We start from the raw sequence: 23,536 nt of genomic DNA, 5'->3' as shown, positions 1-23,536 counted from the left end.
TTCTGCCCAAGGTTATGAGGAGAATATTATGTAAATTTTAAAGTGCTATATAAATATGAATTGCTGTTATTGTTTAGTAATAGGAAGTCACAAAGGAGTAACAAACTCATTTTTTAAAGCTTCCAATTACAATAAATGGCCTAAAATGTTAGGCCTTGAATAATATGGAAATAGGTATTAAGTGATAACATTTGTACAACCAAGTGGAATTGCTTATTGGACCTGAGAGGGGGAGGGAAAGAAAATGAATAATGTAAACATGAAAAAACATTTAAAAACAAATAAATCTAAAGTGTTAGGCTTACCTAATTATCCAATTAAATATGACATTGAGAAAAATGTTAAATTATGTACTTATTTTTGTAAAAAGAATTTTTATGTATATCCCATTAAAGGAACCAAAAAATAATAGGAGGAAGAGAACACATTTTCTGCCATTGTTAACATAAGCCAGAAAAATAAACAAAGATGTTCACCTGCCATTTCTACCTATATTACCACCTTGTTGTATTTTTGACAATAGTATTTCTCATTTCCCAGAAAAGCCTAAAGAGAGATATGGATGTATATATACATACACATTTGTTAAACACAGAATATTTCAAAAGACTTATTGCAGTTTTAAGCCATTTAAAATTTTAAGAGTAAAAAATTAATTTTGTTATTCTTTGTGATTTCCTATTACAACTTGAAAGTGCCCTAACATAGTTGGGACATCTTATGTGTATGTTTTTGTGTGTGTATATCTATCTATATCTATATCTTTATATATATCCTTTCCTTTCCTATATCTATAGACATCCGTATCTGGAAATAGTGTACATTAAGGTATAAAGTATATTTTCAGACAAAATACTTAGCCTGAATTAAAATCTGGCATTTCTCATAATGGTATTGAAAATTCTGTGAAGATCTGTTTTATCTTTCACCATCTACTCAAATAAATTTGAACATGCACAACAATCAGAATTCATTAATAATTTTCCTTACAGGAGGCAAACCTATGCAAAATTATGTTTAATAAAAGGATGCTACTTTCTCTGCTGAACAAACAGAACATAACTGAAAATTCTTTCACCTGCTAAAATTTTTTTTATAGCAGCAGAATTTCAGATAAGACTGATATTGTGTCATTCTGAAGACCAGCTTGATAAATTTTATAGCTTGTTTCTACAAAGTAAATTTACTACAAGTAGGAGCTATTTTTTTTTTAAACCCTTACCTACCATCTTGGAATCAATACTGTGTAGTGGTCTCAAGGCAGAAGAGTGGTAAGGGCTAGGCAATGGGGGTCAAGTGACTTGCCCAGGGTCACACAGTTGGGAAGTGCCCGAGGCACTTGAACCCAGGATCCTGTCTGTAGGCCTGGCTTTCAATCCACTGAGCAACCCAGCTACTATCTAGGAGCTTATTTTAATATATATTATTATAAAGTCTCATTCTATATGAAACTATTTCCAGGTTCCAGTTTTCTATTCCTAACAACCTATTCATTGCTTTACTAATGAAGCTATAAAATAAAGACGGAATCAATTCCATTTAAATTTTTTTCTGTTCAAAAAAAATCAAAAGTAAATAGAATCAGATATTCCTGTTATTAACAAAGATCTTTCCTAAATACAAGAATAATTCTGATGTCTTACTGAGGAAAGGGCCTGGACTGATGCCTCACTGTGGAAAGGACCCTGGGCTATGATAGGACAGCACAATCGCTGGCAGGTTACACCAAGCTGGAAACGCTTCAGATAGGATCCCATCCTTAGCTAAGATGAGAGAGGCTCATCAATAAGCTAGCTAGCAGAAGATGAAGTTTTAGGTCACAGTGACTCTAGAAGCCTGTCAACCAGGTCATGGGAAAATTGTGATCTGCACAAGGGAGGAAATACCCACTGAAAAAGAATCACAGATTAGCTATTAACAAAAAGTCTCATCACCATTGGATCAGTGCTGAATTTTTTTTTTTTAGTTATGGAAATTCTTGAAATTGTCTACTCAGTCATCAGGAACTGTGGATAAGAGGACCAGTGACTATAATGAATCTTTAAAATGAAAAGGGTGGACTAGACCTGTAAGATCTCTTTCTGTTTTAAAATTCTGTAATTCTAAATTCCCATCAGGAGATTAGATTAGATTATCAGGTAGTTAGAATATATTGACAAGGATTCATTGTCAAGGTAGACTCTTTTTTGCATCAGATGGAAAGAAAGGGTCTTTAAATGACGAAGTACCTATTCTCTGCAACCCTCCCCCAAAAGCTGATCTGGTATTAGAAATCAACCACTAAGGTGAACAAGGGTGTAACAGAACACTGTGGTACCTAAGATTTTGCTGAGTACATCATTAAGTCAACCCATCCAACAGTCAAACAGCAAACACTTATTTAGCATTTATTATTTATGTGCAAGGCAGTGATTTAGATAATGGGACACTTTTATGAACAAACGAGGAATGGAAGAAAGGAGGGAAAGCTTTTCAAATGCTTGATCCCTAATTCTCCCCCCAAATTAACAAAAATTGATTATATAACAGTTGCTTAATTCTAAAATAATTTGTATAAGTTTGATGATTATTAAATACTGAATTGTTCCTCAAATTTATAAAAATTTGACTTATATTCAATAGAACATTATTCATCACATAATCTGGCAAATATATCAAAGAAAAAATATTTTTAAAAAACTTTAAGGAAATTTAAGCTAACAGTAAATTTTAAAACCTTAGATAACTATAGCCATGTAAACATTCAATCTACTGGGCAAATTAAAGTGTCACCATAAAATTAAAGCCTGAATTTCTCAAGTTTTAAACAAAATAATATATTTCAATTAAGAGAAAAAACTTAGAAATGATTTACCTTTTGTTCTTGCATAAATTGATCTGCTAACTTCTTAATATTTTCTTCATGTTGTGCTCTTAGTTCCTTGATCTGTTGCCCACACTGAAAACTAAAATGGAAACAATCATTCTTTTTTGTTACACTGACTTCCTCTCCAAGTTGCCTAGAAGTGGGCACACATTTGAAAAGGTGTGTATGGTTCAGCATGGCAATAGAAATTCAGAAAGCTAGTAATCAAAAGGAAAAAGTATTCATTAACAAGTGACCAAAAAAAAATGGATTTTAGAAAGAGTAAAGTGTTCAACTATTATTTTTGTACTGCAAACATTTTCTACAGCTAGCTTCATTAACAAAAGAGAAAAAGATAGCAGCAAAAGAGATAAAATCACTACCACAGTGATTCACCACAGTGAACCAGGAAAGGATGAGAACCACTAGCATGAGATTTAATAAGGATTTTTAAGAAGCATTTATCTAAAAGTTAATACATGCTTTCATTTTTAGCAGGCCTCTGATCTGAAAAGGAAAACAAAAAATTCAATTTGAAACAGGAATGGAGAAAGGAGGAAAAGGAAGAAGAATAACCAGGAGATGGTATAAAAGGGAAAAAATAATTTTTACAGTAGCTGCTCTCTAACAAGAGAGTTCCCTGCCTTCATGAACTTGCATCTGGACTGTGTAGGTGTATATGTAAGTATATATACAAGGGCAAGAAATAATGAGACAGGAGTATAATAAGGTGGTTTTCTTTTACTTTCCTTTAGAACACTATTTTTCTTTTCTCTTACAACCTGTTCCACGTTAATTTTATTTACTAGTTTCCTTTTCAAAAGGGCCTTATTTTCTTCTTTTGCCTTTGCCTTTGGTCCTTCACAAAATCCTACTCTAATGCCCTATTTTGGCAAAGGGATGATTCTGGGCTCTCCACTGGGCTTTGCCAATGGAATGTAAGTATTGGCAGATTCCACAAGACTATAAAGGCTATGGTAGTGGCAGCTGGTGGTTTGCCTTCTGAGAACCAACCTATTTCAATGCGCTTCCTTGTACCTATAGCCTGGTCACTTAGGACTACATTCTTTAGTCACAACAACCCATGAAATAAAAACACAGAATAGTCTGCATGGCATTCTTCTACTTCTGAAAGGATAGTTGACAAAGTAGAAACAAGGAGGTCAGAAAATTCAACAAAGAATCAATTGTCCCAAAACATTAATACGGTATTATAAAATGCAAGATCCTTATCTAGTGACTAATGTGAATATCATCATAGGATGAGAAAGTAGAGAAATTCTATAAGAACTAGATAAAAACCTACAAATTAAATCAACATATATATGCTTTCATACAAAAAGTGAACACTGAAGAGGACAGTGAAAAATGTGTTGAAAAGACAGTTCATGAATTAAATATAAGAGAAACTAAAAGCTTGTAGACTATACAAAAGTTTCATATTCTTATGTCATGAATACATTCTTAACACAAAGTCAGCAGTCACTGAACAAGGGACCTGGCAAATAATAATGAAAAACCAGAAATTAATTATGTCCTGATAAACAGGATATGTATGACTGGTTACTACTTAGGGTTACTTCTGAACCAGCTGTCTATGTATAGTCAGACAGTGGATTTTTTAGGGAAAAGATAAAAAAAAATACATAAGTAGAAGAATAAAAATGAGAGGAAAATGGCATATAAATGAGGAAACTTCAACCTGATCTATTTAAGCAATTTATGAACACCAGAAAATGGAAAATGAATTCTAAAATTCTAAAATCAGATTGATACAGACTACCACTGCTTCCTAAAGAAGTTTAGGTGTTGCAAATCAACCCTCCCACAAGAAGATCAGAAGAGCCTAAACCTGCCTTAGCCAGCAGAAAATTCATCTCCTTGCCACTCAAGAGTAATATGGCAGTCAAAGGCAACCTGGCTCATTAGTAATATCTTATAGAAGAAAATAGTGGAAAATTATGAACAGTATCATCCCATAGAACAGAAATGAGCAACAGAAGAAACAAAAGTTTACAGAAAACTTGGTAGGAGACCCAAGTTTGTCAGATCATCTAAGGAGCACCTAAGAAAAAAACTGGAAAGAAGACAGCAAAAGGCAAAAAAAAAAAGATCATTCAAAAAATTCTAAAATATTTTTTTCTATCAATGAAAAAAGTTATATTTGTACACTAATGGTATAGTTCCTGATTTACTAAAATAAGGAAACAGTTAAATGGCACTAGGTTTTTTCTGATTCCCCCTTAATGCTAGAGCCTTCCCTCTATTAATTATCTCCAATTCCTATCTTATTTATATATAGTTGTTTACATGATGTCTCTTCCATTAGACTGTGAGTTCCTTGAGAGCAGTAACCATATTTTGCCTTTCTTTCTATCTCCAGAATTTAAATTATTAACTGGAACATAGAAGGTACTTTAAAAATGCTTAATGATTAATGAAAACAAAGAAAGAAAGAATATGTAGATTAACCATGTGCATACAAAGGAGGTCTGTGCTGGAAAAAACACAAATTGAAAGCTGCAGAAGAATCAAATCTCAAACTATCTGAAAGAGGGAAAGATGATAAATACTTAGGGGAAAAAATAACAGAATTTATTATCTTTACAAAACGGTGACTGATAAAAATATGAATAATTCTCATTCATAATTGTCTACTTTCTATTTCCTATAAAATATTATGAAATTAATTCACACACATTGAGAAATTCTGGGACAAAGGTACAAAAAGAGACTAGAGAGGCCTCTATAAATGGTATTATATAGCAAACCACCTCTTTATAGTCACACAAATGACTAAAAGGTATAGAAAATATAAGATCCCACTCTTAAATGCTCTACTCCAAAAAGATGTCTCTCATCCATATATCAAAATCATATAAGATTTCCTGAAAGTTGTAACATCTGAGTTATCTTTATCCAACAATATTCTTGTTATTAACATCAAAAAAGATATAAAAGATAAATCTGTTTTCCCCAAAAGTATATATTGCTGTCATGGAAGATGTCCAGTGTACAGCCCAGCTGGAAGTAGGTCTTCCATAAACTTCTATTTGAAGATGGCACTGTACTAATTACACCAAACCCTAGAATATAAATAGCTTTTAGTATAGAAGGTGTTCTATGAATCCTTTCTATTTCTATTTTGCCCCCTTGCTCCAGAACGTGGGGGCAATTTTCTTTTATAATCTCCTGTAGAATACTATCCAATTTGTTGTTTACCTCTGGTTTTTCTGGGAGACCGATAATACGGAGATTTTCTCGTCTTCCTCTGTTCTCCAGGTCTGTGACCTTCTCAGTGAGATATTTTATGTTTTCTTCCAATTCATTAATTATTTGGGTTTGCTTTATTGATTCTTGCTGTTTTATCATCTCACTTTCTTCGAGGTGCTTAATTCTGGTCATTAGGGACTGGTTTTGCTTTTCAGCCTTGTCTGCCCTTCTATTGGATGCTTCGAGTTCTTTTTCCAATTGAGCATTCTTATCTGTCAGACAGCTGATCTCTTTCTCCCATTTTTCTTTCCAGGTTTCCATCTTTTGGATAAGTTCCAGTTTGAGATCTTCCAGAGCTTGTTGATAGTTTCCATTTTGGGAGGCGTGTTCTGAATTTTTTTGGATTTCCTCCTCATTCTCCTCTTTTCCTTGGGTACTCCCACCATAAAAGTTTTCAATAGTCACTTTTTTCCCTTTCTTCCTGGAGGCTTGATTTTGGGCCATGTGAGCCATCCCTTTGGTGGTTTTATTCCCCTTTCCTTTTTGGTCTGGGGTCTGGGTTATATGAGCGGTTTTTCTGTGAATTTAGGTTGCTTCAGACTAGTTCTTCCCAGCCTCCGAGCCCAGGTATTCAGCTCCGCCCAGATAATCAGCGCGTGCTCCGCGTTGTTCAGCGCAGCCTGCCCCAAGTACAGTTCCGCTGGATTCTCCAGTGAAAGCGCCCTGAGACGCCTTTTCCTGGCAGTCCCCAGATCCCAAGGACCCTGGAGAGCCCCCCCAGACAGAGACACTCCCCACTCACTCGCTGTCCCGGTGAGCGCTCAGGTAGCTCACTCTGGTTTAGTGGGGGAGGTGGGGTGGGGGAAGGGCGGCTCAGTTCACTTTTCTGTGCAAGCTCTTCCTTCCTATTTCAGTGTGGAAATGTTCAAGCCCCACGCACCTTTGCCTCTGTGGGGTACTGGGGAGTCCCTCTGTTCCTCCAAAGGCGACCCTATGCTCCCTTGATGTAATCCATTTCGTTCGGTGCCGGGGAGAGGAAGCGTGTGGCGTCTAGATTGCAGCCATGATTACCCGGAAGTCCCTATAAATAGCTTTTAAATGGGATTCATAAGCATTAAAAAGAGCTTAATCTAAGTATTTACTGGGGAAAACTAAGTGAATAAAAGATTTCTGTTGTTCAAAGTGTAAAATGCAGCTAAAGAGATAATTCTATAGAATTACTCAATTTGTGTGTGTGTCTGCACACACAGATGCACATACATATACATGTAATATGAATAAATAATATGAGAAACTGTGCACCTTTTATGGCTTTGGCTCAAGGAATGTCAGATGAATTAAAGCTGCAGGTCACTCAAAGGTCAATGAAAGGTGCACAGTGGTTCAGAGTAGCCTGGAGCCCATTATCAATGAAAATTTGAGTAGGAGAAGTGATTTAAAGGACATCATTGCTGGGAGCCATCAGGCCACGACGCCTTGACAGTCACGTGTGGTAGCTGAGGAGACCACAGAGTGATCCTTGGCGAGATGTGATTGCCCACTCTATCCCCTTTTACATGACCTCTTTTATCAATGCCCCTTACCTATAAATTGTGATTATTATTCCCCCAGTCTCAAAAGGAATAATGCAAGAGCAAAACACCTGTACCCCAATTCTCTAAAACATCACCAAAAGATCAGACCCTTAAACCCAATCCCAAAAAAGATTATCATGGGTTAACTTTTACTTAGGTACATAATTCCCAGCAAAACTGCAGCTACAGGCCAAGCCCAAAACTTTCCCACTCACAAAAACCTATTCTTATGAAGCCAGCACACAAATCAATCATAAAGGCCCATACAATACATACAGGTACACTATAAGTACATCAAGCTTCAATATGCTTCAGTGACTCGATTACACAAATCAGTAACTCAGGAACTCCCTAGTAAAAACCCTGAGAAATGACCAGTCTAAATTTGAATTGTGTTCCCAGTACCCCTCAACCTCAATGATATGATTGTTGAATTGTCTTTTAAGAACTGTTGATTAATTATTCCATTTTATTAAAAGTAATAAGGAATTTTCCTTGATTGTTTGTAAGCTCAAAACTTCTCAAAGGGTAATGAGAAAATTAAGCCACCTGTGATGAAATCATTTATCTTGTATGCTATCTATAATCACAATATAAGAATATAGAATGTTAATCAAGTGATTTGTTAAAAGTTAATGTATCACTTTTCCAATTATCTCTCTTTGAACATGTGTGTTAGGTAATGTAATCTGCATGCCAAGAGAATGGGTATAAAAATAAATTCCAGGCCTGGGAATGGCGGAGCAGTTGTCAGATGCAAAGCAGTCCCATGGCCATAATGATTAAGCTGTTTTCCATTTGTTATTTATTTTGACTGATTGTTCGCCACCTGTCGGGAACCCTGGAGTCCTCGAGTGAGACTGGACCCCGCCTGTGTCACATCATCAGAGAGAAAAATTGCTGAAAAAGAAGTGGGCTGGCTATTTAATAAGAGTGAAGGATATCTGAAAGCCTCCAGGCTCCAATGGTAATCATGTGATGTTATTAATTTTATAAGAGGGTCCCTAACATTTGGGGTGAATATTTTAGAGAAGATTTAAAGGAAGATGTGAATAAGAATTACCCAGGATGACACTTATTAATGGATTGCAATCTGTACCACTGAAGGAACCACATCAAGAAGATCATTGATCCATATAGTAATACTGAAATAAACTTTTGCCAGTTCCTATTTGTTTTTTTTTTTTAAATATATTTTATTTGATCATTTCCAAGCATTATTCGTTAAAGACATAGATCATTTTCTTTTCCTCCCCCCCACCCTCCATAGCCGACGCGTAAGTCCACTGGGCATTAGATGTTTTCTTGATTTGAACCCATTGCTTTGTTGATAGTATTTGCATTAGAGTGTTCATTTAAAGTCTGTCCTCTGTCATGTCCCCTCAACCTCTGTATTCAGGCAGTTGCTTTTCCTCGGTGTTTCCACTCCCATAGTTTATCCTTTGCTTATGAATGGTGTTTTTTTTCTCCTGGATCCCTGAAAGTTGTTCAGGGACATTACACCGCCACTAATGGAGAAGTCCATTACGTTCGATTATACCACAGTGTATTAGTCTCTGTGTACAATGTTCTCCTGGTTCTGCTCCTCTCGCTCTGCATCACTTCCTGGAGGTTGTTCCAGTCTCCATGGAATTTCTCCACTTTATTATTCCTTTGAGCACAATAGTATTCCATCACCAACATATACCACAGTTTGTTCAGCCATTCCCCAATTGATGGGCATCCCCTCGTTTTCCAGTTTTGGGCCACCACAAAGAGCGCAGCTATGAATATTTTTGTACGAGTCTTTGTGTCCATTATCTCTTTGGGGTACAGACCCAGCAGTGCTATGGCTGGGTCAAAGGGTAGATATTCTTTTGTCGCCCTTTGGGCATAGTTCCAAATTGCCCTCCAGAATGGTTGGATCAGTTCACAACTCCACCAGCAATGAATTAATGTCCCTACTTTGCCACATCCCCTCCAGCATTCATTACTTTCCTTTGCTGTTATGTTAGCCAATCTGCTAGGTGTGAGGTGATACCTCAGAGTTGTTTTGATTTGCATCTCTCTGATTATAAGAGATGTAGAACACTTCTTCATGTGCTTGTTAATAGTTTTGATTTCTTTATCTGAGAACTGCCTATCCATTTCCCTTGCCCATTTATCAATTGGAGAATGGCTTGATTTTTTGTACAATTGATTTAGCTCATTATAAATATGAGTAATTAAACCTTTGTCAGAGGTTTCTATGAAGATTTTTTCCCAATTTGTTGTTTCCCTTCTGATTTTAGTTATATTGGTTTTGTTTGTACAAAAGCTTTTTAGTTTGATGTAGTCAAAATTATTTATTTTACATTTTGTGATTCTTTCTATATCTTGCTTGGTTTTAAAGCCTTTCCCCTCCCAAAGGTCTGACATGTATACTATTCTGTGTTTACCCAATTTACTTATGGTTTCCTTCTTTATGTTTAAGTCACTCACCCATTTTGAATTTATCTTGGTGTAGGGTGTGAGGTGTTGATCTATTCCTAGTCTCTCCCACACTGTCTTCCAATTTTCCCAGCAGTTTTTATCGAATAGTGGATTTTTGTCCCAAAAGCTGGGATCTTTGGGTTTATCGTATACTGTCTTGCTGAGGTCGTTTTCCCCCAGTCTATTCCACTGATCTTCCTTTCTGTTTCTTAGCCAGTACCAAATTGTTTTGATGACTGCTGCTTTGTAATATAGTTTGAGGTCTGGGACTGCAAGGCCCCCATCATATGTGTTTTTTTTCATTATTTCCCTGGATATCCTTGATCTTTTGTTCTTCCAAATGAACTTTGTTATGGTTTTTTCTAAATCAGTGAAGAAGTATTTTGGTAGTTCAATGGGTATGGCACTAAATAGATAAATAAGTTTGGGTAGGATGGTCATTTTTATTATATTGGCTCGTCCTATCCATGAGCAGTTAATGTTTTTCCAATTGTTCAAGTCTAGTTTTAGTTGTGTGGCGAGTGTTTTGTAGTTGTGTTCATATAGTTCCTGTGTTTGTCTTGGGAGATAGATTCCTAGGTATTTTATTTTGTCTAAGGTGATTTTGAATGGGATTTCTCTTTCTAGTTCTTGCTGCTGAGCTGTGTTGGAGATATATAGAAAAGCTGATGATTTATGTGGGTTTATTTTGTATCCTGCAACTTTGCTAAAGTTGTTGATTATTTCAATTAGCTTTTTGGTTGAATCTCTAGGATTCTTTAAGTAGACCATCATGTCATCCGCAAAGAGTGATAACTTGGTCTCCTCCTTGCCTATTCTGATGCCTTCAATTTCTTTATCTTCTCTAATTGCTACTGCTAGTGTTTCTAGTACAATGTCAAATAGTAGAGGTGATAATGGGCATCCTTGTTTCACTCCTGATCTTATTGGGAATGCATCTAGTTTATCCCCATTGCAGATGATATTAGCTGTTGGTTTTAGATATATACTGTTTATTATTTTTAGGAATGACCCTTCTATTCCTATGCTTTCTAGTGTTTTTAATAGGAATGGATGTTGTATTTTATCAAAGGCTTTTTCTGCATCTATTGAGATAATCATGTGGTTCTTGCTAGTTTGCTTGTTGATGTGGTTAATTATGTGGATGGTTTTCCTAATGTTGAACCAGCCCTGCATCCCTGGTATGAATCCTACTTGATCATGGTGAATGATCCTTCTGATCACTTGCTGGAGTCTTTTTGCTAGTATCCTATTTAAAATTTTTGCATCTATATTCATTAGGGAGATTGGTCTATAGTTTTCTTTCTCTGTTTTTGACCTGCCTGGTTTTGGAATCAGTACCATGTTTGTGTCGTAAAAGGAGTTTGGTAGAACTCCCTCTTTGCTTATTATGTCAAATAGTTTGTATAGTATTGGGGTTAACTGTTCTCTGAATGTTTGATAGAATTCACAGGTGAATCCATCAGGCCCTGGGGATTTTTTCTTAGGAAGTTCTTTGATGGCTTGATGGATTTCAATTTCTGATATGGGATTATTTAAGAATTCTATTTCCTCTTCTGTTAGTCTAGGCAGTTTGTATTTTTGTATATATTCATCCATTTCTCCTAAATTGGTGTATTTATTGCCATATAATTGGGCAAAGTAATTTCTAATGATTGCCTTAATTTCCTCCTCATTGGAGGTACTGTCCCCCTTTTCATCTTTAATGCTGTGAATTTGCTTTTCTTCCTTCCTTTTTTTAATTAGATTGACCAGTACTTTGTCTATTTTGTTTGTTTTTTCAAAGTACCAGCTTCTTGTCTTATTTATTAAATCAATAGTTCTATCACTTTCGATTTTATTAATTTCTCCCTTAATTTTTAGGATTTCAAATTTGGTTTTCTGCTGGGGGTTTTTAATTTGATCGCTTTCCAGTTTTTTCAATTGCATTTCCAATTGATTGATCTCTGCTCTCCCTTGTTTGTTAATATGAGCTTTCAGGGATATGAATTTGCCTCTGATTACTGCTTTGGCTGCATCCCAAAAGGTTTGAAAGGATGTTTCGCCATTGTCATTTTCCTTGATGAAATTATTAATTGTTTCTATGATTTCTTCTTTAGCTAAACGGTTTTGGAGTATCATATTGTTTAATTTCCAATTGGTTTTAGATTTGGTTTTCCATGTACCATTACTAATCATTATTTTTATTGCCTTGTGATCTGAGAAGGCTGCATTCATTATTTCTGCTTTTTTGCATTTGTGTGCTATGTTTCTATGACCTAATGTATGGTCAATTTTTGTGAATGTGCCATGTGGTGCTGAGAAGAAGGTGTATTCCTTTTTATCCCTATTTATTTTTCTCCATATGTCTATTAATTCTAATTTTTCTAAGATTTCATTCACTTCTTTTACCTCTTTCTTATTTATTTTTTGATTTGATTTATCTAAATTTGATAATGGTTGGTTTAAGTCTCCCACTAGTATGGTTTTATTGTCTATTTCTTCCTTCAATTCTCCTAGTTTCTCCATTAGAAATTTGGGTGCTATATTATTTGGTGCATACATGTTGATTAATGATATTTCCTCATTGTCTAGAGTCCCTTTTAACAAAATATAATTACCTTCCCTATCCCTTTTGATCAGGTCTATTTTTGCATTGGCTTTATCAGATATCATGATTACCACTCCTGCCTTCTTTCTATCAGTTGAGGCCCAGAAGGTCTTACTCCATCCTTTAATTCTGACCTTGTGGGTGTCAACCCGCCTCATGTGTGTTTCTTGAAGACAACATATGGTAGGGTTTTGGATTCTAATCCATTCAGCTATTCGTCTACGTTTTATGGGTGAGTTCATCCCATTCACGTTCAAAGTTATGATTGTCATTTGTGGACTCCCTGGCATTTTGATTGCCTTCCCTAATTCTAACCTATTCTTCTTCGGCTCTACCTTTTAGTCCAGTGATTTACTTTGAATCAGTCCCCCTTGTCCCCTCCCTTGATGTTTCCCTTTTTAGTCCCTCCCTTTTTGTTCCCTCCCCTTCCCCCCTCTCTTTCCCTCCCTTTTTGTTCTCCCTCTCCCCCTCCCCCCCTTGGTTTTCCCTTCTCCTTACCCTTGTTGGGTAAGATAGAATTCAAGATCCCAATGGATCTGGATGTTTTTCCCTCTCAGAGTTGATTTCCCTGAGATTGAGGTTTAAGTAAACCCACCCCCCCCTCTCTTCCTCTCCTTCTTATAGGAGTTTTCTTCCCCTCCCCTTCCCCTGTGAATCTTTGTGTGAGAACCATTATTCTATTTGGTCTTTCTTTACCCCCTATTTATACATTACATTTTCCCCACATATTAGTATACATAGGTTGATATAAATGTAGTCCTTATAGAAGAGAGTTTGAGTAAAAGAAGATAACATTTTTCCCCTTTCCTTAATATTTACCTTTTCAGGTATTCCTTGCTCTTTGATTTTCGGTATCAAACTTTCCACAGAGCTCTGGTCTTTTCTTTGCAAAAAGTTGGAAGTCTTCTATTTTGTTGAATGCCCATACTTTCCCTTGGAAGTATATAGTCAGTTTTGCTGGGTAGCTGATTCTTGGTTGGAGACCCAGCTCTCTTGCCTTTCTGAAGATCATGTTCCATGCCTTACGATCATTCAGCGTAGAACTTGCAAGGTCTTGTGTGACCCTGATTGGCATTCCTTTATATCTAAATTGTCTTTTTCTGGCTTCCTGTAGGATTTTTTCTTTTGTTTGATAGCTTTGGAATTTGGCAATTACATTCCTGGGAGTTGTCTTTTGGGGGTTTAGTGTAGAAGGTGTTCTGTGAGCTCTGTCAGTGGATGTATTGCCCCCTTGTTCTAGAATCTCTGGGCAATTTTCTTTGATTATATCTTGTATCACCATGTCCAGTTTGGTGTTTATTTCTGGCTTTTCTGGGAGTCCAATTATTCTTAAATTTTCTCTTCTCCCCCTGTTTTCCAGATCTATCACCTTGTCGGTGAGATATTTTATGTTCTCTTCTAATTTCTTGGTGTTTTGGCTTTGCTTTATTAGTTCTTGCTTTAAAGCCTGGTTTTCTTTTACAGTTTGGTCAAACTGGTTTTGTAGATGCGTGAATTTCTTTTGCATCATTTCCCACTTTTCCTCCCAGAGGGCTTCCATCTTTTTGGTCCTTTCTGATTCAAATTCTTCATGTGTTTGTGGAGAGTTTCTATTTCCTTTGGAAGATTTTGGAGAATTTTCTTGTATATCTTCTTCTATCTGCTCTGTATTTTGTATTTTGGCTCCATAGAATGTGTCCAGAGTCGCCCCTTTCTTCTTATTTTTCTTGGTATTTTGGGGCTTCTGTGCTTCTGTAGAGTTTGTCATCTCTGAACGTGGAGGATTGGCTTTTCTTGTCTTTGTCTGGTGATCAGAGGCTTTAGTCCTGGGCAGATGTTGGTTCTATGAGCGTTCCCTGGGTTAAACTGAATATGCCTCACTGGAACTGGAATGGAAGGGTGGGACCACGAGGCCACACTCTCCCCCTGGCTCGATTTCCGGAAGTTGCCTTCAGAATCCCTGGCCGTGAGGCTGTTTCGTCGGCCTGCGGGGGGATGGGCTGCCGCTTCCCCAAGCTCCGAGAGCACAGACTTTCACTGAGACTTGGATAGCAGGATCCAGCCCGTGAGGCTGTCTTGCCCGCCCTGAGGGTTGCTGTTGTTTTGACCAGCTCTCTGCAGCGGAGGCCCCAGGCAGTAACTTTCACCCGGACCGACAGGCTCTCTGCAGCGGAAGCCCCAGGCAGTAACTTTCACCCGGACTGGGACTTGGGTAGAAGACCCTGAGGGTTGTTGTTCCTCAGACCCTGCTCTCTGAGCCCGGCGAGGCTGCCGCTTCCGGGAGCCTTGGACTCTGCGCTCCTACCCCTGAGGTCCGAGGGATCTCGGGTTCTGGCTTTTAAGGGGAGCCGTACCTTTTGAACCGGGTCCAGGTCCAGGAGGAGGGTTCCCAGGGTCTGTGCTGTTGATCGTTTTGAATTTCGGCGCCTTAGGAGCTTCTAGTTTGAGATCGGTCGGGAAGGGTTTTCCGGAGATCTGAACTTCAGCTTTCTCTAAGCCGCCATCTTAACCGGAAGCGCCAGTTCCTATTTGTTAGGACCACTAATGGGTTTTTCTGACACATAAAGGATTTAGATTCTGGAGTCTGTTAGAACTGTGTAATACAAATTATTAAGACAGATGGATCATAGATCTTATGGGCACCAGTAAGAGGGACTTCTCTGATTTCCTATGTACTAACATAGAAATGTGGAAATTTGAAACAAATTTCAAAAAGACAGTGAAAGGAGAGATCTGAAGGTAGAAATAGGTAGAAAAGTGGCAGAAAGAGGAGAACAGAAACTAAAAAGGAATGTGTATTTAGGTTTCTGAAATTAAGAAATGTGGATAAAAACTTCTGAACTTCTTACCTTTCATACTCTAATCTCTTCCCAAAGTAAGTATTATTCTTCTTGTAATCATGAAGTTGATCCTCTTGTCGAAGGAATTCTTGACGAAGCTCAGCCAGTTGTTCTAATCCAAAAATAGAGAATAAAAAGGAAAGTTCACTTTCTCTAGTCCTTCCTTTTTTTTTTTTAACCCTTACTTTCCATCTTGGAATCAATACTGTGTATTAATTCCAAGGCAGAAGAGTGGTAAGGGCTAGGCAATTCTCTGGTTCTTCCTACTGAAAAATTCAACTAAATTGTTGCAGGCTTTCAAAACAAAATTACTGCACAAGTCCTAATTATTCTATCCATAATCTTAAGGAAAATAAATGATATCAGTAGCTTATACATAAATGAATAATGAAATTTATTTTAAATTTATGTAGTTTAGCAGTGCTCAATCTTATCAAAATTAATAAAGTCACACCTTCTCATATTATGTAGATCAAAGATATAAGTGAAAGTATAGTACAGACTTCCACCTTCCTCAATAATTCATGATTTTATCAGCAGCCAGTTGGAATAGTGGAGAGACTGCAAGACTAAGAGTCTGAAAGACTTGAGTTGAAATCCTACCATATATATTTACTAGTTGCCTAATCCTAGGATAATAATAGCATTGACCTCACTGGGTTGTGATGATCCAATGAGGTAGCATACAGGAAGGGCTTTGAAATGTTAGCTGTTGTTTTCAGTATTGTTATTATCATGGATACTCCCATTCCATTCATCAATAACACTTTTAAAGCTTTGTTAATTGCCCTTGAAAAATTCCCATTCCTAGGCAGTCAACCAGCTTCTACTTTTACAGAAAGCCAATCGATCTTTTTAAATCTCAATTCAAATGCCACCTCATCTAAAAAGACTCCTATCATCCTGCCAATTACTAATAGCTTTCTCCATTGGACTTCACAAAACACTTTGTTTTGCACCTCTCCAATAAACTTATGACCTAGGGTTTATAGTAATTCTTGTCTGCATCTTTACCACCAGAATACTATAAATGCCACGAGGACAATATGTTTTATCTAAACTCTCTACCATCCCCTAGTGCCTTGGGACAGTGCACAGGAGTCAATTAAATGTCTGTGATTTAATTTATTCATAGAATGGTATGATCTAATAGTATAAATCATCTTAAATACCCTGATTTGGTGACTATAGTTATGGACATTGTTCCCCTGGTCTCCTTATAAAGGAATTTAAGTACAGGGTGGGAAAAAAAATCAATAATCTCTATCAGATAACACCAGAGCTGAGTTATATGATAGCAGCAGTGAAACAGGAGGAAAATTCCTTTTATTTTTTTTCAAGTTGTAAAAAGACAACTATGTCCCATGAATAAACTATGAATAGTGGGCATATGTGCCTGACAATATGATTTTTGATTGTAGATTGGAGAAGTTTCATTAAAGTTGCATCTTATGTAGATATAGAGCTAACAATGAACTAAAAATTCTAATTACACAGTATTATGGATGGAGAGATCTGCTCTATATGCACTATACCACTGCATAAAGACTACAAGTTGTAGTAGGTATATCGGTCTCCATTGGTAGAGTGAGTTTCCTCCCTGAGTGTTTCTTGTGCAAGTAAAATTGCAAATCTAATCCAAAAGAAAAAGGTTAATATTGGAAATATTAATTGGAAATATTGGAAATATATAATTGGAAATATTGGAAATCTCTAAGGGCTATTCCTCAAAAAAGCTAAGTAGCCAAAAGATAAGTTTAAAAAAAAACAATTGCATGAGAAATGCCCCAAATAACTGTTGATCACTCTTCTCCTCCCTAGTACTGTCTTCCCTAGATTTTCAGGACACCACTCTCCTGGTTCTCCTATCTGACTATTCTCAACCTCCTTTGCTAGAGCTTCATGAAGGTTACTCTTTTAAAAACCTTTATCTTCTGTTTAGGATCAATACTAAGTATAAATTCCAAGGCAGAATTATAGCAGGTGCTAGGCAATGGGGGTTAAATGACTTGCTCAGGGTCACACAGCTGGGAAATGTCTGAGACCACATTTGAAGCCAGGACATTCTGTGTCCAGGCCTGGCTCTCTATCCACTGAGCCACCAAGCTGCTCCAACGATGGTTACTTTTACTAACTGTGGGTATACCACAGGGTCCTGGTCTTAGTCCTCTTCTCTCTTTATATTACTTCATTTGGTGATCTCATTAGTTCCTATGGTCTCAATTATCACCTTTATGCTGATGATCCTCAAATCTATCTCTCTGCCCTAATCACCCTCTCTACCTTCAATCTTGCATCTTCAATTGCCTACTGGACATTGTTTTTTAAAAATTAATTTATTTAGTCAATTTAGAACATTATTCCTTGGTTAAAATAATTACATTATTTCCCTCTCTCCCCTCTGCCCACCCTTCCCACAGCCGATGCACAATTCCATTGGGTATTACTTGTGTCCTCAATCAGAACCTATTTCCATGTTGTTTACACTAGGATATTCATTTAGAGTCTACATCCCAACCATATCCCCTTGACCCATGTATTCAAGAAGTTGTTTTTCTTCTGTGTTTCTACTCCCACAGTTTTTCCTCTGAATGTAGATAGTGGTTTTTCTCGTAGATTCCTCCAAGTTGTTTAGGATCAATGCATTGCCACTAATGGAGAAGTCCATTACATTCAACTGTACCACAGTGTATCAGTCTCTGTGTATAACGTTCTCCTGGTTCTGCTCCTTTCACTCTGCATCACTTCCTGGAGGTTGTTCCAGTCCCCATGGAATTCCTCCACTTTATTATCCCTTTGAGCCCAATAGTATTCTATTACCAACATATACCACAATTTGTTTAGCCATTCCCCAATTGAAGGGCATCCCCTCATTTTCTAATTTTTGGCCACCACAAAGAGCACAGCTATGAATATTTTTGTACAAGTCTTTTTCCTTATTATCTCTTTGGGGTACAAACCCAGCAGTGCTATGGCTGGATCAAAGGGCAGACAGTCTTTTATCATCCTTTGGGCATAGTTCCAAATTGACCTCCAGAATGGGTGGATCAATTCACAACCCCACTGGCAGTGAATTAATGTCCCTACTTTGCCACATCCCCTCCAGCATTCATTACTTTCCATAGCTGTCATGTTAGCCAATCTGCTAGGTGTGAGGTGATACCTTAGAGTTGTTTTGATTTGCATCTCTCTGATCATAAAAGATTTAGAACACTTTTTCATGCGCTTATTAATAGTTTTGATTTCTTTATTGGAAAACTGCCTATTCATGTCCCTTGCCCATTTATCAACTGGAGAATGGCTTGATTTTTTGTACAATTGGTTTAGTTCTTTATAAATTTGAGTAATTAGACCTTTGTCAGAGGTTTTTGTTATAAAGATTGTTTCCCAGTTTATTGCTTCCCTTCTAATTTTGGATGCATTAGTTTTGTTTGTACAAAACCTTTTTAATTTGATGTAATAAAAATTATTGATTTTACATTTTGTGATTTTTTTTCTAGCTCTTGCTTGGTTTTAAAGTCTTTCCTTTCCCAAAGATCTGACATGTATACTATTCTGTGTTCACCTAATTTGCTTATAGTTTCCTTCTTTATATTCAGGCCATTCACCCATTCTGAGTTTATCTTGGTGTAGGGTGTGAGATATTGATCCAAACCTAATCTCTCCCATACCGTCTTCCAATTTTCCCAGCAGTTTTTATCAAATAATGGGTTTTGGTCCCAAAAGCTGGGATCTTTGGGCTTATCATAGACTGTCTTGCTGAGGTCATTTACCCCAAGTCTATTCCACTGATCCTCCTTTTTGTCTCTTAGCTAGCCTACTGGGCATCTTGAACAAACTCAACATATCCCAAACTAAATTCACTATCTTTCCTTCCAAAACTCCCCCTTTCCAAACTTGCCTGTGGAGGGCACCAGCACTCTCAGTCACCCAGGCTTACAACCTACTCTCTCAGCACTCTTCCATATCCAGTACATTGCTCTGGCCTGACAATTTTACTTTCATAACATCTCTTAATTAAAATATGTCCCCCTTCTTTCCTCTGATACTGTCACTATTCTACTTTAGGCCCTTATCACCTCATGCCCGACTACTGCAATAGCCTGCTCCTTTGTCTCCTTGCCACAAGTTTCTCCCCTCTCTGATCCATCTTCCAGTTGTCTGTCAAAGTGATCTTCCTGAAGTACAAGTCTGATCATGTAAAATACTGTAAACCCCACCAACAATAAATTCCAATAGCTCCTTATCTCGTCTAGGGTCAAATATAAAATCCTCTGTTTGGCATTCAAAGCTTTTTCAAATGTGCCCCATCCCATCTTTACAGTCTTCTTAAACTTTACACTATACTCTCCCCCACCCCCAATATTCTATAATCAAGTGAAACTGACTTTATTGTTTCTTGAGCAGGACATTCTCTTAATGTGGAGTTTTTTTGCTGGCTATCTCCTACAACTGGAATGGTCTCATCTCTGCCGTGCAGATTCTCTTGCTTCTTTTAAGTCTCAAGTATAAACCTATGTTCTATAGCAAGCCTTTCCTGATTCCTTTTAATTCTAGTGACTTCCTTCTGTTAATTTTTCTCCATTTTCTCCTATATATAGCTTGTTTGTACGTAGCTGTTTTGCATGTTATCTCCACTATTAAGGCACTGAATTCCTTGAGAGTGGAGAATGTTTTTTGCTTTTCTTTGTATCACCAGCATTTAGCATAATGCCTAGAATATAGGAGGTGTTAATAAATATTTATTAACTGCCTGATTGAATTAACTATTATAATATGGTATGGATTCTTAAATAAGAGTAATTCCAAAAAACATGGAAATACTTTTATGATCTGATGCAAATCAAGTAAAACACAATCAAAGGAAAATTAAGATGAAGTCAACACCAAAAAAACAAAACAAAAACAAATCACACAAATATATATATATATATATATGTAGTCAAATATAATGACCAGTATTTATTCCAGATGAAGTTAAAACATACTTCATTTTGGGCAACTACGTAGCACAGTGGATACAGTGCCAAGCTTGGAGTCAGAAGGCTCTGGGTTCAAATATGACCTCAGACCCTTCCTAGTTGTGTGACCTCGGGTAAATCACTTAATCCCAACTGCTAACCCCTGCCAATTTTCTTTGTCTTAGAACTTTTATTAAGGCAAAAGGTAAGGATTTTAAATGGCATATTTTGTTCTGTTCAAAAGTATCATCAGTCTTAAGAAGAGCGACCAAGTACAACATAATGGATAAAGTCCTAAGATTTGGAAAGACCTGAGTTAATGTACCTCATCTGACACATTGTCTATATGACCTTGGAAAAAAATCACTTAAGATCTCTGTGTCCCCAGAGAAATGTCTTAAGACCGAGACACTTAAAGTTGCTAGTCTGTATTGGGAGAAGAGGTTTCTTCACTGCAAGTTCCTTATGCCAATGATATCACAGATCCAGACTGAAAACAACAACAAACAGAAGAGCCAATAGTTGAAATGTATTATAAATCTCAATTACTATACTGGATAATTTTCTTTATTATTTTATGGAAAGGTCCTGTGACAAGGTCATGGAGAAAGGAGTTTGTTGAAAAGTGGTTACATAGCAAAAATAAAATGTATCAATTTTTTTTTAAGTCAGAAAGACAGACAAAAAAAATAGCTCTTTAGGAAATAAGACAAAGCAGTTCCCTTATCCAGTGAATTAAATGCTTAGACTAATGATCTTTTCATTTGTCATTTACTAGTTGTTTTCATAGAAGAGGCAACAAGAATAATGGATTGGAGTTGTCTTCCAAACCAGGAAGACCTAGCCCATTTGACACATACGGCTATGGTTTAATTAGTAAAAGTTTAAGAAGGGGGTAGAGTTGAAACTACCCTGCCTCATGTTAGCACTAATATCTTAACTGAATAAGAACATATCTCAATCCACCAATAAATCAAGATTGTGGGCAAAGTTAAAAAAAAAAAGCCTTGTAAATAACATGAAGTTGCACAAGAATCATATTTGGATATAATAAATTGAACTGAGATGGGAAAATTGTAAATATGTGGTCTTTCAACATACCACTGAGAAGGAACTGCTTGAGAAAGAAAGAGACCTCAGCTTTGGCCTTGCCAGATCTTTGTCCCCTCTCATCTCCCCATTTTTGACCAGAGAAGGACTTTGACAGCTTTGAAGGGTCTGAAGGATGTTGGACCTCCTTATCTTCTGGCTGTCACACTTATGGAGGTAAGGTTTGGTCTGGACCTACTGTTACCTTCTTAAGGTACTGGGTGTTTTGTTATTCTAGGATTTTTGAAAAAGGTTGGACATCTATAAGCTGTCAGTGCTCCCAAATGGTTTGATCCAGGGCAAATTCTGATTGCTGCCATCCTTGTCTCAGCTTTGCAATTTAGTGACTTCGGTTTAGGTCTGAGCAATAGTAGATTGCTTCTGGACCTTCAGTCCCAACCAGCTAGCTAAAAAACTTTATTAATTCACACTGGTAGAACTGTAGGATCTACTTGGGTCTGGGATTCCTGTCCTGGCTATTCCTTTTTCGGCTGGGCTACATACTAGAAAATGAGACCCTGCTCTGCACCAGGACACTGTCTCTGCTGCTGGCTTATAAACTTCTTTCTTTCTTGGTACAGTCCAGTGCCTCCCTACTTAGAATGCCAACTCTTTCACATATCACCATGTCAGTCTGCCCTGGATCTGTGGCCTGGAACTGGGCAGGGGCAACAAAGTTGTCAGTTTGTGTTTATCTCCATCCAGTTCTCCAGTATAAATCTGGAACCTCCTTTCTTTGCTGGTGCACACAGTCTCTCCCTGGGTGTGGTGTGCTTCTGGCCTAATGCCATCCAGTACCAGCAGAACTCCTTGTCTTTCTTCTTATGCTGAGCTGGACTGGACAAGTGATGCACTGCAACTTTTTCTGGATTTCTTCATTAGGATTTGGTCTGTTGCATTTTCTAGATCTGCATGAAGGAATTTTGTGAAGGACTATAGAAATTCCTACCACTCCATCACCTTAGCTCCACCTCAATTTCAGTATTTTTTCTTTGGCCTGGAAGCTTTGGATTTTGACTATACTGTACTTGGAAGTTTTCATTTGGGGGTTTCTCAGGACATGACCAATATATTCTTTCTCTTTCTACATTGTCCTCTGATTCTAAGAGATTTGGGCAGTTTTCTTTTATTACTTCTTGAAATGTAGTTTGTAGGCCTTTTTTTGGGTCATGGCTTTCATATAGTCCAATGATTCTCAAATTATCTCTCTGTTTTCCAGGTTATTGTTTTTGCAATGAGATGCCTTCCACATTCATCTATTTTTTTCCTGTCTTTTGACTACATTCTTTAGTTATTATGAATGAATTTCCTTTTGTAATTTATTACTGCTGGTTTCTATAAATATAAATAGAAAGGCTAAAAAGTCTTGTGGGCACTTATGAGATTTGTGAAATGCTATTTGTAAAACAGTGATTGTAGTGGAAAGAATATTGGATTTCAAGTAGGATGTCAGGGTTCAAATGCCAGCTCTGCCTCTCAACTGCTTTTATGGCCGAGGATTAATTATATTACCTCCACAGGATAGTTTCTTCATGTGTAAAATGTTGTAAATGGAGAACAGTCAGTTTAGCTGGGAACAATAACCCTTGCCCTAGGATTGGGAAACTCCCTTTTTTCCCACTCTAAATCCTTCTCTAAGTAAAAGCTCCAAAAAAGAAAAAAAAATTTTGTTCCAAATATCTCTGATATATTTTTTATATATAAGTTATGTAGAAAACTAACATAAATATAAGACTGAGAGAAAAGTGCTCAAAGGACATGAACAAACAGTTCTGAAGAGAACTGCAAACTATTAGAAGGATGTTCCAAGTCACCAATAATAAGGGAAATGTAAATTAAAACAACTTTGAAGATTTACTTAACACTCAGAAAATTGGCAAAAACAATGACAAAGAGGCAAAATGTCACAGTTGAAGTGACTGTGAAAATAAAAGCCCAATAATACATTGTGATGAGCTGTGAATTGGGCTAACAATTTTGTATAGCAATTTAGA

The 23,536-nt window shown here is 37.0% G+C and overlaps 1 protein-coding gene across 2 annotated transcripts in view; it reads right to left on the bottom strand.

Moving 5' to 3' along the window:
• Window positions 1-23,536, bottom strand: part of GOLM2 (golgi membrane protein 2) — a 107,428-nt gene that overhangs the window by 62,769 nt on the left and 21,123 nt on the right. For both annotated transcript variants that reach the window (XM_001363072.4, XM_001363237.4), the window contains exons 3-4: window positions 15,502-15,604; window positions 2,855-2,945 (exon numbers count right to left, since the gene is read on the bottom strand). In XM_001363072.4, the coding sequence (XP_001363109.1) occupies window positions 2,855-2,945; window positions 15,502-15,604 (194 nt within the window). The remainder of the gene's footprint in view (window positions 1-2,854; window positions 2,946-15,501; window positions 15,605-23,536) is intronic.

This window comes from Monodelphis domestica, chromosome 1 (genome assembly GCF_027887165.1).
Source record: "Monodelphis domestica isolate mMonDom1 chromosome 1, mMonDom1.pri, whole genome shotgun sequence".
NCBI lineage: Eukaryota > Metazoa > Chordata > Mammalia > Didelphimorphia > Didelphidae > Monodelphis > Monodelphis domestica.
This window is presented reverse-complemented; position numbering and strand designations above follow the sequence as displayed.